The sequence below is a fragment of the Thalassophryne amazonica genome, chromosome 4 (genome assembly GCF_902500255.1).
Source record: "Thalassophryne amazonica chromosome 4, fThaAma1.1, whole genome shotgun sequence".
Classification (NCBI taxonomy): Eukaryota; Metazoa; Chordata; class Actinopteri; order Batrachoidiformes; family Batrachoididae; genus Thalassophryne; species Thalassophryne amazonica.
Window position 1 is genome coordinate 139,493,518 of NC_047106.1, and position 17,304 is coordinate 139,510,821.

At 43.7% G+C, this 17,304-nt stretch overlaps 1 protein-coding gene across 1 annotated transcript in view; it reads right to left on the reverse strand.

The window, feature by feature from the left end:
* gpr4 (G protein-coupled receptor 4) overlaps positions 1–17,304 on the reverse strand; it is a 32,422-nt gene that overhangs the window by 7,448 nt on the left and 7,670 nt on the right. Inside the window, 1 exon segment of the mRNA XM_034168684.1 lies at positions 8,303–8,567. Within this exon segment, the coding sequence (XP_034024575.1) occupies positions 8,303–8,567 (265 nt within the window).

Here is a 17,304-nt window from a genome sequence, read left to right on the forward strand (position 1 = left end):
GATTCTGTGGTTCCCAAACCGGATGCCCTCTACACCCTGGCTGCACCTAGAAATTCTGTCTATAAAGGTAATGAACAGAACCGGGGACAAAGGGCAGCCCTGGCAGAGGCCAACGTGCACTGGAAACAGGTTTGACTTAGTATCAGCAATGCGAACCAAGCTCCTGCTGCGGTCGTATAGGGACCGGATAGCCCTTAGCAAAGGACCACGGACCCTGTACTCCCGAAGCACCCCCCACAGGGTGCCTCTAGGGACACGGTCAAACGCCTTCTCCAGCTCCACAAAGCATATGTGGACTGGTTGGGTGAACTCCCATGAACCCTCGAGCACCCGATGGAGGGTGTAGAGCTGGTCCAGTGTGCCGCGACCAGGACAAAAACCACACTGCTTCTGAATCCGACCTTATCGGGGAGGCTGAGTAGTGCGATCCCCCTGTAGTTGGAACACATCCTCCGGTCCCCCTTCTTAAACAGACGGACCACCACCCCAGTCTGCCAATCCAGGGGTACTGTCCCCGACCGCCACGCGATGTTGCAGAGACATGTCAACCAGGACAGTCCCACAACATCCAGAGACTTAAGGTACTCAGGACGGATTTTGTCCAGCCCAGGAGCCATGCCACCGAGGAGCTTTCTAACCACCTCGGTGACTTCGGCCTGGGTGATGGACGAGTCCGCCTCTGAGTCCTCAGTCTCTGCTTCCTCTTCGGAAGACGTGAAGATGGGATTTAGGAGATCCTCGAAGTATTCCTTCCACTGCCCAACAACATCCCCAGTCAGGGTCAACAGTTCCTGACCTGCACTATAGATAGTGTTGGCAGAGAGCTGCTTCCACCTCCTGAGGCGTCGGACAGTTTGCCAGAATTTTGTTCGAGGCCGACCGATAATCCTCCTCCATGGCCTCTCTGAAGTCCTCCCAGACCTGAGTTTTTGCCTCTGCAACCGCACAGGCTGCAGCACGCTTGGCCTGCCAGTACCTGTCAGCTGCCTCCAGGGTCCCACCTACCAACAAAGACAAGTAGGACTCCTTCTTCAGCTTGATGGCACCCCTTACTTCTGACGTCCACCACCGGGTTCGGGGATTACCACCGCAACAGGCACCAGAGACCTTGCGACCACAGCTGCAGGCGGCCGCATCAACAATGGAGGTGGAGAACATGGTCCACTCTGACTCCATGTCTCCAACCTCCCCCGGGATCTGGGAGAAGCTCTCCCGGAGGTGGGAGTTGAAGACCTCGCTGACAGAAGGTTCCGCCAGTCATTCCCAGCAGTTCACAATAAGTTTGGGCCTGCCAGGTCTAACCGGCTTCCTCCCCTCCCAGCAGATCCAACTCACCACCAGGTGGTGATCGGTCGACAGCTCAGCCACTCTCTTTACCCAAGTGTCTGAGACACGTGGCCGAAGATCAGATGATACAACTACAAAGTCAATCATTGACCTCCGTCTCAGGGTGTCCTGGTGCCACGTGCACTTATGGACCCCTGTGCTCGAACATGGTGTTCATGATGGACAGACTGTGACTAGCACAGAAATCCAACAACTGAACACCACTCGGGTTCAGATCGGGGAGGCCGTACTTCCCAATCACGCCCCTCCAGGTCTCACTGTCGCCCCCTACGTGGGTGTTGAAGAGCCCCAGGAGAACAATGGAGTCCCCGGTCAGAGCACTATCTAGTACCCCTCCCAGAGACTCCAAGAAGGTTGGGTACTTTGCATTGCTGCTCGGCCCATAGGCCGAGACAACAGTGAGAGACCTGTCCCCAACCCAAAGGCATAGGGACACGACCCTCTCGTTCACCGGGGTGAACTCCAACACATGGCGACTGAGCTGGTGAGCAATAAGCAATGCTACCCCAGCTTGCCGCCTCTCCCCGTGAGCAATGCCAGAAAAGTGGAGCATCCAGCCCCTCTCCAGGAGTTGGGTACCAGAGCCCAAGCTGTGCGTGGAGGTGAGCCCGACTATCTCTAGTCGGTACCTGTCGACCTCCCACACAAGCTCAGGCTCCTTCCCCCCCAGCGAGGTGACGTTCCACATCCCAACAGCCAGAGGCTGTGAGCACGGACTGGGCCGCCATGCCACCCACCCTCGACTGCCACCTAGTCCTCTCTGCACCAACCCCCATGGCTCCCTCTGCAGGTAGTGAACCCACAGCAGGGCCGGCCCCCACATTGCTCTTTCGGGCCGATCCCAGCTGGGCCCCGTGGGCTAAGGCCCGACCACCAGACGCTCGTGCACGAGCCCCAACCCCAGGCCTGGCGCCAGGGTGGACCCTGGCTCCGCCATACCGGGCAACGTCTTGGTCCTTAATTTTGTGTTAGTCATGGGAGCTTTTGAACTGCCCTTAGTCTGGCCCGTCACCTAGGACCTGTTTGCCATGGGAGACCCTACCAGGGGCACAAAGCCCCCGATAACATAGCTCCCGGGATCACCCGGGAACGCAAACTCCCCCACCACGATAAGGTGGCAGTTCAAGGGGGGAGCTTTTCCAAGCTTAAGGTAATAAAAACTTACTTGAGGTCAGCAATGTCACAAGAGTGTCTCAGTGGACTTGCTATTACAAGCATTAATGGAGAAGTGTCTAAACAGATTTCATATGATGATGATGAAACTATAAATTCCTTTGCTGCTCGTAAGTGCAGACAAGTTAAGTTCTAGATTGCTTTGAGGTTGTCCATTCAGGATTTTTTGCCCTAAATGTAGAAGTTTTATATATTTCATTTATAACTAGATGCACTGGGACAGTGCAAACCTCCACCAAGGCCATAGGGTCACTGATGTCACATGGGATACCCATTGGCAGAGAGATTTATTCCACGTCATTTCACGCATCTCCCATCATGTTTCAGATTCAGTGGTTAACCCTCTGGAGTCCGAGGGCATTTTATGGACAGTTCACTTGCCTGGCATAAATGTTTTCTTACAGCTGTTAAATGCTCTCCCTGCATCCCACAATCAAGTTTTGTCTCTTTTTTCAGGACAACCTGTACTTTCAAAATATATATGCTATAGCTGTGTTTTATAAGTGTAATAAATGTTTACTATCAGAAATAAGAAAGGAAAAAGTAAAGCGGAAAATAATTTTCCACACACATTTATACAAAACACACAGCAAAAAATAATAAACAACTGTTTTGACCCTTTATAAAGGTACTTTGGGCTCTTGTGTGAAAGACTGTACAACAAAAAGGTTCAAACAATAAACACAAATGCACATTTTGAACAATATATGCAAAATGGTCTATGTGTTTTGTTTGTCTTCATTTCAAAGCAATTTCTGTCTGCTATTACACAAAGGTCACATCACAAACTTCTACTATGAAGTTGACTGTGTGTTTGTTCTCTTCTACTTTGAAAGCAACATTCACACTTCGAGGCTCATTCAGTTTGCAGGAGCGGCCCCTCCCCCTCGCTCCATAGATATGGTAAACAGTGCTTTATGCCGGAGCGAATGAGCTTGCCACAGGCTTATCCAGTAACATTCACAGGAAAACTAGTCAAGCAATCCTGATACTCACACACTGTTTGAGCATGTGAGATTGTATTGAGAGGCTCTCCGTCTGCTCTGTTTCACTTTTGCTGTGCGTAATGGCGCAGGGCGCATTGGAGCAGACAGGGGGCTATTCAAATAGGCCAACTAGTAACACATCACTCCTAAAAACAATCTTTGGTGTGTCACGTGAGGTGAATCTGCCCTACGATTGGATTTTGGAAAACCATGTGACAGTGAACCAATTCCAATTGGACACTCATATTGCTCACGTCATCATACAGCTTCTATGAGGAGCACAAAGATGGTGGACAGTGGCTCAAAAGTCCGTGGAGTTAACTTTTCAGCAAAAAAAGTACGTTTCTCTCTCATATCATTAAAAAGTTATCTATAATTTAGTAAAGCAAAAACATAACCTCCTTGGCGGAAGGAGGTTGTGTTTTCGGTCGCGTCCGTTTGTTTGTTTGTTGGTTGGTTGGTTTGTTAGCAGGATTACTCAAAAAAAAAAAATCCTCAACAGATTTCAATGAAATTTTTACCAGAGGTGTATCTTGGCCTAATTTAGAAGTCATTAAATTCTGGTAATGATCCAGAATAGGATCCGGATACAGTCATTTTTTAAGGATTCTTTATCATTGCAGGATAGGGCCAATTTCAACATTTTTGCATCTAACTTCATGAAGACAGCTCACAAATGCTGAACAAAAATTAAGTTACACACAACAATAATTTAGCATTTCTTTATCCTCATTGAATAAACTTATTAGAAAAAAAAAAAAAAAACTTGTGTAGTTCATGCAGTTTCTCTTTATAAATACATTTGCTGAAGACCTAAGGGTTTAACCACTGAATCTGAAACATGATGGTAGATGCGTGAAACAACGTGGAATAAGTCTCTTTGCCAAAGGGTATTCCATGTGACGTCAGTGACCCTATGGCCATGGCGGAGGTTTGCGCTCTCTGAGTGCTTCTAGTTGTTAGTTTATATAGCGTGCGTATGTGTTTTAATAGCACTGCTTTACCTTATCTTTGGGTTTGTGCATTAGTTGTACCTTTCATTCATAACTTTTGCACTAAATTTTCAAGTTTTATTTAATTTGTTTTATTTATAATCATTGTTACAGTTTATGGAGTGTGTATTTGTGTGTGTTTTGATTACAGTTTTACATTCCCTTCGGGTTTTGCACTGTTGTAGCTTTTCAGTCATGACTTTTGCACTTAATTTACAAGTTTTATATATTTTGTTTTATTTATAATCATTGTTATAGTTTATATAGTGTGTATTTGTGTGTGTGTTTTCATTACACTGTTTTTATTGCCTTTGGGTTTTGCACAGTAGTTGTACCTTTCATTCTTAATTTTTGCACTCAATTTACAAATTTTATTTAATTTGTTTTATTTATAATCATTGTTACAGTTTCTATAGTGTGTATTTGTGTGTGTTTTGATTACACTGTTTTACATTGCCTTCGGGTTTTGCACAGTTGTACCTTTCATTCATAACTTTTGCACAAAATTTTCAATTTTTATTTAATTGTTTTATTTATAGTTTTTGTTACAGTTTCTATAGTGTGTGTGTCTGTGTGTGTGTGTGTGTGTGTGTTTTGATTACACTGTTTTTCATTGCCTTTGGGTTTTGCACTGTAGTTGTGGCTTTCATTCTTGACTTTTGCACTAAATCTACAAGTTTTATATATTTTTTGTTTTATTCATAATACGAGGTCTGTCCATAAAGTATAGGTCCTTTTTATTTTTAGTTTCAGAAGAAGTTGGTTTCAGCATTTTATCCGGATATTCCACTGTTAAAGGAGATTTTTTAAATGAAAGACGTGCGGACGGGTCCACGCGTCGGCTCGCAGCCGCCGCGACGCTCCGCCGCAGGAAAAACACCTCCGTTGGAAGCCTTAAGGACAAGTTGGAACATGTCCAGCTGTTAAACAATTTCTCATATACTCACTCCACTGAAAGCCATCAAAAGCTGCCTGGATTTTACAAATGGTTATCAACACGGAGGTGTTTTTCCTGTGCCGCCGCTCCGCGCCGGCTGCGTCCCGTCTGCGCGTCTTTCATTAATAAAATCTCCTTTAACAGTGGAATATCTGGATAAAATGCTGAAACCGACTTCTTCTGAAACTTCTCTGTTCTCTCACGACGTCCTGGATCAATAGAGCCTGAAATGTGGAGGTTTTCAGCTTGAAACAGGCTGATGACGCCGCCTGAGAGCGCAGCGTGACGTCTCGCACCGTGGGAAGTCCTTAAAGCGACAGTGTCACCTCAAAATCTCTCATCAGCCGTTAAAATTTTCACTGAAAACCAGCTTAATTTTTCGAATCGTGTCCACTTCGATGTGTCTCACAGGTTTAGAAAAAATTTTGATCAAACAAAGCGCCAGTCTCTCAGCAACTTCTCAGACAAAGGAATTCCGACGAGGGGCTGGACGACTCCTCCCACAAGGAGTGCTCACAGGCGAATGACGTCACCGACAGGCGTGGAAAAACTCACGCATGCGCACGAGGGTTCATGCATGTCTGACGTAAAAACATATGAATGAAATCCATATAGTTTTTGAAAAAATAAAAGGACCTATACTTTATGGACAGCCCTCGTATATGTAACAGTTTGTTTAGTGCAGGGGTGTCTTTTTGGTTCTGGGGCTGCATACTGTTGTGGCTGGCGTGCCTGGCTGGCTTTTGTTGGTCTTCTGTTTCTGTCTTTTGGTTTTCCTTCCAGGTGGCTTGCATTTGGGACTGAGTGGCTGTGTGGCTGAGTTACCAGGACCTCACCCTGATCACCTGAGGCTGATCAGGTGCGGCTCGTCAGGACTCACAGCTGTGGTGCATCTATACGGATTGGAACATGGTGGCATTTAAGTCTGGAGTACACAGTGTGTATTTGCCAGAGACTCGACCTTGTGACCAGACGGGTGAGATCGTCGTCTTGAGAGCCATCTCATCATCAGTGGATGCAGAGAACGTCCAAGTTTGATGCATGGTCTGTGAAAGAGGAGAGGGTGAGGTCTCACGCTCGTCAGCACACTTCCTGAGGTACGTTGGGTTTTGTGACTAACATTTGTACAGTCAGTAAATGTGGTGTCCCTCACACCTTATTATATTGAGCTGTTATGTTAGTCGTTTTAATCAGCTTCCACTGCAGTGAGTTTGTGAACAGAGTGTTCTATGCCTGCAGGGTGGGAAGCTGATTGTAATTAAGCCAGGAAGTGTTTGCTGTTTGTACACCTTTGAGCGGTCTCTCTGTGTGTAGAGTGTGGACTCACATGATGATTTCTTCTTTCACAGACTCGGTTTGTCGCGGCCACCTGGGGGGTGTCGGCGGGGTCCTTGGGTCCAAACAGGTTCTGGCTCCGGACCATTAGTGCTGCTGGGAGCACACCGCAATTACCACCTCGCAGACCGCGCACTTATTTGTTTGTATATTTATCACATCACTGTTATGTTTATTAAACTCTGTTATCCTTTGTACCGTGCTCTGCTTATTTTATACTGGGTCCTTCAAACGCTGGTCGGTTCTCCGGGCTGCGTCCGACACATAACACATACAGCCCATCTGGAGGATGGTCAGACCAGTAAAATAACTGCAAAATAGCTGTACTTAACTTTTTCAATAGATATATATTCACTCACATAATCACTTATAACTAGGCTCTGTAGTCGTTTATTACAATTTCATCCACAGAGGCCAATGGAATTAAAATAAAATGCATGACGTATTATCAACTCCTTTCGAGTTTGCATCCATTACCAGAGAGGGATCTCTTCCAGGGAACATTAAAATAATTCAGATGTTTAATACTCTTTGAAGGCTTTTCTTTGTGATTCCAGGATGGACTGAAATAATTCCGTAATAGTTAAGGAATTAGACCCACTAAAGGGGAATTTCTTCCTAAATTCTGCATGCCCCCTGGTGGCTGAATTGAACATTTCCTTTTCCTTCTTTTTTGGGATCTCATAACCCACCACAGGAATGGGCTAGAGACTTTTTTTTTTAATTTTCAGAATTTATGGCTCTATAAGAGTGGGGGCCAGATTTAACCCTCTCAGTATGTTTGACACCCCTGGTTTAGTGTGTGTGTGTGTGTGTGTGTCTTGAGTGCACTTATTACAATTTTTATCTCTGACTTGTTTTTCAATTGCATTTTTAAATAGTTGTTATAGTTTATTGTGTGTTAAAAAATTTTTCTGTAAATAAAGAGACGTGCCTATTTTACCCATCATGTAACAAAACTGTGCATTATTTATTTATTTTGTTTGCCGCGGGGTGGGGGGGTGTCAATTTTTACCTAGCGCCCCTGCTGGCCTAGGGCCTGCCCTGTTCATGCATAATAGGTGATATATGTATTTAAGCTATAAGCTACATGTTGAATGTAAAAATACACCTAGTGCAAGTAAATTCATCCATCCATTTTCTGAACCCACTTGTTCTGGTTCAGGTTCATGGGGGAACTGAATCCTGCCTCATTCATCACTGAGCAAGAGGAGGGATTTACCGTAAACAGACGGCCAGTCTATCACAGGGCAGACACATGTAGACAGACAAACACATTCACACTCTCACTCATAACTACGATCAATTTCAGAGTCACCAAATCACCTGGAAGCATGTGGCGGGAACCCACGCAAACACAGGGTGAACAAACTCCACACAGAAAGGACCAGGTTGGAAACAAACTCTTGACCTACCGAAAATAAATGGCACAGGAATTTGAAGTACTGATGTCTCTTTTGCACAGACCAGCTCTATGTTTTGTCTAAGTCGTGGATATGTCAGAACATGACCCAAGTCATGACCCATCGTACCTGTTTTGATTCGTCGGATCTTCGCAAAGCGTAGAGGATATGCCACAGCCAGATACCTATCAAGAGATATGCAGCAGAGGAAGGCGATGCTGACATAAATGTTGGTGTAGAAGATGAATCCAAAGAACTTGCAGCTTTCCTGGCCGTGGATCCAATCATCACGCTGCAGGAAGTAGTCAATCCAAAGAGGAAGGGTACCAATATACATCAGGTCTGCCACTGACAGGTTTATCAGGTAGATGCCGAGCTCATTGTGTTGACGTACCTGGAGGCAGGGAGGGCCCAAGAACGAAAGAAGGGAAGCAGAAAAGAATGGAAAGATGAAGAGGAGATAGACTGAAGAGCAAATGAACCAAGACTGTGAAAGAATGAGTCAATCAACTGAAAAAGTACATACACACATTGATCTACTGTATTTGATCCACTGTTCTTGCAGTTTTTCAAAGAATGGAGAAATCTGTAATTTTTATCATAGTTACACGTCAAATGTGAGAGACTGAATCTAAAAAAAAATTCAGAAAATCACATCATATGATTTTTAAATAATTAATTTGCATTTTATTGCATGAAATAAGTATTTGAAGTGTACCTACGATAAAAATTACAGACCTCTCCATTCTTTGTAGGTAGGAAAAGTCAACAGTGGGTCAAATACTTATTTGCCTCACTGTATTTCATTTATTCACAAAATGTAACCCTTCATGTTTTGTTTAAGATAAAGTGGTGTAAAACTGGCCTACAACACAAGCGATACACTGGAAGACTTGGTTTCAAAGGAGTTAAATCCAAGCAGTAACCTTTGATGACCTCACATGAAGCCCTCACAGAAGGAGAAAAAGTTGCAGTTCCTTCAATGGCCACTTGAGTACTGGCTCCAAAACAGAGCGCATTCTCATAGGAGTCCGTGTTAAACTGTCAAATCAAATCAAATCAAATCAATTTTATTTATATAGTGCCAAATCACAACAAACAGTTGCCCCAAGGTGCCTTATATTGTAAGGCAAGGCCATACAATGATTACGGAAAAACCCCAACGGTCAAAACGACCCCATGTGAGCAAGCACTTGGCAACAGTGGGAAGGAAAAACTCCCTTTTAACAGGAAGAAACCTCCAGCAGAACCAGGCTCAGGGAGGGGCAGTCTTCTGCTGGGACTGGTTGGGGCTGAGGGAGAGAACCAGGAAAAAGACATGCTGTGGAGGGGAGCAGAGATCGATCACTAATGATTAAATGCAGAGTGGTGCATACAGAGCAAAACCAGAAAGAAACAGTGCATCATGGGAACCCCCCAGCAGTCTACGTCTATAGCAGCAAAACTAAGGGATGGTTCAGGGTCACCTGATCCAGCCCTAACTATAAGCTTTAGCAAAAAGGAAAGTTTTAAGCCTAATCTTAAAAGTAGAGAGGGTGTCTGTCTCCCTGATCTGAATTGGGAGCTGGTTCCACAGGAGAGGAGCCTGAAAGCTGAAGGCTCTGCCTCCCATTCTACTCTTACAAACCCTAGGAACTACAAGTAAGCCTGTAGTCTGAGAGCGAAGCACTCTATTGGGGTGATATGGTACTACGAGGTCCCTAAGATAAGATGGGACCTGATTATTCAAAACCTTATAAGTAAGAAGAAGAATTTTAAATTCTATTCTAGAATTAACAGGAAGCCAATGAAGAGAGGCCAATATGGGTGAGATATGCTCTGTCCTTCTAGTCCCTGTTAGCACTCCTGCTGCAGCATTTTGAATTAACTGAAGGCTTTTCAGGGAACTTTTAGGACAACCTGATAATAATGAATTACAATAGTCCAGCCTAGAGGAAATAAATGCATGAATTAGTTTTTCAGCATCACTCTGAGACAAGACCTTTCTAATTTTAGAGATATTGCGTAAATGCAAAAAAGCAGTCCTACATATTTGTTTAATATGCGCATTGAATGACATATCCTGATCAAAAATGACTCCAAGATTTCTCACAGTATTACTAGAGGTCAGGGTAATGCCATCCAGAGTAAGGATCTGGTTAGACACCATGTTTCTAAGATTTGTGGGGCCAAGTACAATAACTTCAGTTTTATCTGAGTTTAAATGCAGGAAATTAGAGGTCATCCATGTCTTTATGTCTGTAAGACAATCCTGCAGTTTAGCTAATTGGTGTGTGTCCTCTGGCTTCATGGATAGATAAAGCTGGGTATCATCTGCGTAACAATGAAAATTTAAGCAATGCCGTCTAATAATACTGCCTAAGGGAAACATGTATAAAGTGAATAAAATTGGTCCTAGCACAGAACCTTGTGGAACTCCATAATTAACCTTAGTCTGTGAAGAAGATTCCCCATTTACATGAACAAATTGTAATCTATTAGATAAATATGATTCAAACCACCGCAGCGCAGTGCCTTTAATACCTATGGCATGCTCTAATCTCTGTAATAAAATTTTATGGTCAACAGTATCAAAAGCAGCACTGAGGTCTAACAGAACAAGCACAGAGATGAGTCCACTGTCTGAGGCCATAAGAAGATCATTTGTAACCTTCACTAATGCTGTTTCTGTACTATGATGAATTCTAAAACCTGACTGAAACTCTTCAAATAGACCATTCCTCTGCAGATGATCAGTTAGCTGTTTTACTACCCTTTCAAGAATTTCTGAGAGAAAAGGAAGGTTGGAGATTGGCCTATAATTAGCTAAGATAGCTGGGTCAAGTGATGGCTTTTTAAGTAATGGTTTAATTACTGCCACCTTAAAAGCCTGTGGTACATAGCCAACTAATAAATATAGATTGATCATATTTAAGATCGAATCATTAATTAATGGTAGGGCTTCCTTGAGCAGCCTGGTAGGAATGGAGTCTAAAAGACATGTTGATGGTTTGGAGGAAGTAACTAATGAAAATAACTCAGACAGAACAATCGGAGAGAAAGAGTCTAACCAAATACCGGCATCACTGAAAGCAGCCAAAGATAACGATACGTCTTTGGGATGGTTATGTGTAATTTTTTCTCTAATAGTTAAAATTTTATTAGCAAAGAAAGTCATGAAGTCATTACTAGTTAAAGTTAAAGGAATACTCGGCTCAATAGAGCTCTGACTCTTTGTCAGCCTGGCTACAGTGCTGAAAAGAAACCTGGGGTTGTTCTTATTTTCTTCAATTAGTGATGAGTAGTAAGATGTCCTACCTTTACGGAGGACTGTTTTTTATAGAGCAACAGACTCTTTTTCCAGGCTAAGTGAAGATCTAAATTAGTGAGACGCCATTTCCTCTCCAACTTACGGGTTATCTGCTTTAAGCTGCGTGTTTGTGAGTTATACCACGGAGTCAGGCACTTCTGATTTAAAGCTCTCTTTTTCAGAGGAGCTACAGCATCCAAAGTTGTCTTCAGTGAGGATGTAAAACTATTGACGAGATACTCTATCTCACTTACAGAGTTTAGGTAGCTACTCTGCACTGTGTTGGTATATAGCATTAGAGAACATAAAGAAGGAAGCATATCCTTAAACCTAGTTACAGCGCTTTCTAAAAGACTTCTAGTGTAATGAAACTTATTCCCCACTGCTGGGTAGTCCATCAGAGTAAATGTAAATGTTATTAAGAAATGATCAGACAGAAGGGAGTTTTCAGGGAATACTGTTAAGTCTTCAATTTCCATACCATAAGTCAGAACAAGATCTAAGATATGATTAAAGTGGTGGGTGGACTCATTTACATTTTGAGCAAAGCCAATTGAGTCTAGATCTAATGTTTAATAGACCACATTTAACTGTTTTAGTCTGTGGTGCAGTTGAAGGTGCTATATTATTTTTTCCTTTTGAATTTTTATGCTTAAATAGATTTTTACTGGTTATTGGTGGTCTGGGAGCAGGCACCGTCTCTACGGGGATGGGGTATTGGGGGGATGGCAGGGGGAGAGAAGCTGCAGAGAGGTGTGTAAGACTACAACTCTGCTTCCTGGTCCCAACCCTGGATAGTCAGCCCTGTCCAACTTTAGAGCAGAAATAAACATGCTTATTGCCTGGTACAAAACATAGATTTGATCTCTATAGATAGTTTCTGTTGTGAAAGTGTAGGTACACGGACCCACAACAGGGGGCGCTAATGAACGGACAATGGAGGAAGTCAAATCACAAAGCTTTACTGTTGTGAATGTGCACAACAAATACAACAGATTACAATTATTGCGGTAAGCCGAATTCCAATGGTGTCGTGTGGGCAGGCTCGACGATAGGAGACGTCTGTCCGAGTCGAACCGGAACCACCCGATTTCCTCTGCCACCGAACCCCGGGAATACTGGAGCCGCCAAGTCCCGAACTCCCAGGTGGCCACTGCCTCCGCTCGTCGGATCCGGTACTGCTGGCAAGGAACAGAAACAGTCAGGTGTGGGTGCGGCCGCACCCAGCAACACACGGGGTGGAAACACCACCTCCACCTCTACTCAAAATAGTACTGTAGGATTGGACTGTGAGTACTTATCCTACTTTGTCCAATACGGTCTTCAGCTGACCTAAGCACAAGCAACACAGTATTAATTCTCAGAATAATACAACTGGCTGAGTTCGTTACCTCCTTAGTAGAGCGATATCTCGGCAATGAGGTGGAGATGCCGTCCTGCTGATATACCTCCCTGGTGATTGATATCAGCTGTCTCAGGTGATGGGTGACAGCTGTCACCCTGGCTGCTCCTGTGAGGCGGCAGCGCCCTCCGATGTCTGGAGCCCGCACTCCAGACAGGGCGCCCTCTGGTGGTGGTGGGCCAGCAGTACCTCCTCTTCAGCGGCCCACACAACAGTTTCCTCCTCTGTGACAACTGATTTATTTGTAACTTTTTAGTTTAAGAAGTTTTAAGATCGAAAGTTCTCTTTAATTAGAAGCATGGTTGGTTTGAGTGACAGCAGCTGAACCCAGAGTCTCCACCTCTCATAGCGTCCATAAGACCCTGTCACACATAGTAAGAATGTGCAGGAACCAGGCTGACACAGCAAAAATGGCCATAATCCAGATGCAGTTGGGATGGGAAGAGGCACGTAGACTGTGTGCGGATCCCGTCCAGACTGCCTCGTCCACACCTGCATGATTGCATCCAAAGCATATTTAGACAACAGTTAGACGACACAGACTGCTGTCAGATGGCCATAAATAGACCGCTGAAGATTGCCCGATGTCCAAACGTCTGGATGGCAAACATGGGAGTGGAGTGGGAGCCTTGTGTCCTCCCTTTGCACAGGGCCTGCCGGTACTGGACATCAGAGTACAACCAGTGGTGGGCACAGCTAATCAAAACAGTAGTGTTGAGAACTGCTATTCCACTAACTGAAAAGCTAATTTATATAATGCTAAACCAATAAACAACTACAAAAATCAGCAGAAGCTACAGCTAACTGTTAACTTTCAGTATTGACTCCGGTACACTGTCATCTACTGACAAGCCAGTTTTGAGTTTAAGCACTGCTGACACTTCTGAGTAGAATCAAACACGATCACAAACCCAACCAACCAACCAACCAACCAGTCATAGTGCAGCATATTTAGAGCAAAATCGTGCAAATGGTGATACAAGCACCAAAGTTGGCACAAATACTCCTTAGACATTACTCTTTTGAACAAACCGACTGGCCACTTGAATTTTCAATAGACGGCCAGGTATTGTCAATTGAAGAATTACACAGGGGTCAGAATTTAAAATGCTCAAATCATATTGAAAGCTACACCACATTATTTGTCTGATCGTAAAGATTCCAAAAAGGTATAGTTTGGACTATCTATGGCTGAATGTTATGGAGTTATGGGGTAAAAACAGCAAAAATGGTGACAAAGGTCAGTGTCAGTTTGTACAGGGGTCAAAAGTTAAAGCTCCTCCAATTTTGGTAAAACATTATGCAAATTATTAGTTGGGTTAACAGGGTTTTAAAAAGGAATAGTTTGGACCATGTATCATGCTTAGTTATCATGTTATGGGGTAACATATGTCACATGTCAGAGAATCCAGTGGACGTTGACATTCTTTGACCTTTATTTTGGAGACCAAACATTCAACACAATCAAAACTATTCCATTTATTAATCCTATTAGCTCAACCAATAATTTGCATGACTTTTTACCAAAATTGGAGGAACTTTAACTTTTGACCCCTGTACAAACTGAAACTGACCTTTGTCACCATTTTTGCTGTTTTTACCCCATAACTTCTGATCATTCAGTCATAGATAGTCCAAACTACACCTTTTTGAAATCTGTATGATCAGACAAATAAAGTGGTGTAGTTTTCAAAATTATTTGAGCATTTTTAATTTTGACCCCTGTGGAATTCTTCAATTGACCCCTACCTGGCCGCCAAGTGAAAATTCAAGTGGCCAGTCGGTTTGTTCAAAAGAGTAATATCTAAGGAGTATTTGTGCCAACTTGGTGCTTGTATCACCATTTGCACAACTGTTTCAGTTATCTGCTGCACTATCAGGGCTTCTGTCTTTATGTGCCTTGCTGTAAGGAAAAATCATTTACATTCAACATACAGTCGCCCAGACATGAGGCAGAATTCATGAAAAGCAAAGCAGGTTTGTCTTATGGTTTTGATTTATAAACCAAATTAATCCGGAGAGTTTAACTACATTAATGTCAACTCTGTCATTTTTACAAAGTGCAAATATAACACAAGTCCACAAAACACATGTATAACCCCAATTCCAATGAAAAACAGAATACATTCATTCATTCATTCATCTTCTACTGCTTAATCCAGTTATGGGTCGCGGGGGGCTGGAGCCTATCCCAGCCGTCATAGGGTGTGAGGCGGGGTACACCCAGGACAGGACGCCAGTCTGTCGCAGGGCCACAAACAGACAAACAAACACAGACCCACACACACACACACACACACACACACACACACACCACACACACACACACACACACACACACACACACACACTATGGAACAATTTAAAGAGTCCAATCCACCTAACCCGCATGTCTTTGGATGTGGAGGAGGAAACGGAGGCACCCAGAGGAAACCCACGCAAACACGGGGAGAACATGCAAACTCCACACAGAAAGGCCACGGGAATTGAACCCACGACCTTCTCACTGTGAGGCAACAGTGCTAACCACTAAACCACCGTGCTGCCCAAAACAGAATACAATGATTTGCAAATCCTCTTCAACCTATATTCAATTAAATACACAAAGACAAGATATTTAATGTTCAAACTGATAAATTTTATTGTTTTTGTGCAAATATTTGCACATTTTGAAATGGATGCCTGCAACACATTTCAAAAAAGCTGGGACAGAGTTATGTTTACCACTGTGTTACATCACCTTTCCTTCTAACAACACTCAATAAGTGCTACATAATGCGCCACATATTTTCAGTGGGCGACAGGTCTGGACTGCAGGCAGGCCAGTCTAGTACTCGCACTCTTTTACTATGAAGCCACGCTGTTGTAACACGTGCAGAATGTGGCTTGGCATTGTCTTGCTGAAATAAGCAGGGACATCCCTGAAAAAGTTGCTTGGATGGCAGCATGTGTTGCTCCAAAACCTGGACGCACCTTTCAGCATTGATGGTGGCATCACAAATGTGTAAGTTGCCCCTGCCAGGGGCACTAATACACCCCCAGACCATCACAGATGCTGGCTTTTGAAGTTTGCGCTGGTAACAGTTTGGACGGTCTTTTTCCTCTTTTGTCTGGAGAAAACAACGTCCATGATTTCCAAAAACAATTTGAAATGTGGAATCATCAGACCACAGCATAGTTTTCCACTTTGCACCTGTTCATTTTAAATGAGCTTGGGCCCAGAGAAGGCAGCGGCGTTTCTGGATGTTGTTGATGTATGGCTTTCGCTTTGCATGGTCGAGTTTTAACTTGCGCTTGTAGATGTAGCGACAGACTGTGTTAACTGACAATGGTTTTCTGAAGTGTTCCTGAGCCCACGCAGTAAGATCCTTTACACAATGATCTCGGTTTTTAATGCAGTGCTGCCTGAGGGATCGAAGGTCACCGGCATACAATGTTGTTTTTTGGCCTTGAGGCTTACGTGTAGAAAGTTCTCCAGATTCTCTGAATCCTCTGATAATATTATGGACTGTAGATGATGGAATCCCTAAATTCCTTGCAATTGAATGTTGAGAAACATTGTTTTTAAACTGGTGGACTGTTTTCTCACACAGTTATTCACAAAGTGGTGATCCTCGCCCCATCTTTGCTTGTGAATGGCTTTGGAGCATCCCCAAATGGCCTTTTGGGGATGCTCCTTTTGTACCCAATCATGACAGCTGTTTCCAATTAACCTGTTCGCCTGTGGATTGTTCCAAACAGGTGTTCTTTGAGTATTCATCAACTTTCCCAGTCTTTTGTTGCTCCTGTCCCACCTTTTTTGAAATGTGTTGCAGGCATCCATTTCAAAATGAGAAAATATTTGCACAAAAACAAAAAAGTCTACCAGTTTGAACATTACAACATCTTTGTGGTGTACTCAATATAGGTTCAAGAGGATTTGCAAATCACTGTATTCTGTTTTTATTTACATTTCACACAACGTCCCAACTTCATTGGAATTGGAGTTGTAGACTGGATGAGCATACTTCCAGGCAGCCTCTAGGATCCTTGTGAGAGTGAAGAGCTGGTCGGTTGTTCCACAACCAGGACGGAACCCGCATTGTTCCTCTTCAATCAAAGATTCAACTATCGGCCGAACCCTCTTTTCCAACACCCTGGAGGAGACTTTACCAGAGAGGCTGAGCAGTGTGATGCCTCTGTAATTGGCACACACACTCTCTGGTTCCCTTTTTTAAATATGGGGACCAGCACCCACCCAGAGCTTTCAGCGTTTCTGAACGGATGCTTCCCTTAGGCAGTATTATTAGACAGAGGACACACACCAATTAGCTAAACTGCAGGATTGTCTTACAGACATAAAGACATGGATGGCCTCTAATTTCCTGCTTTTAAACTCAGATAAAACTGAAATTATTGTACTTGGCCCCACAAATCTTAGAAACATGGTGTCTAACCAGA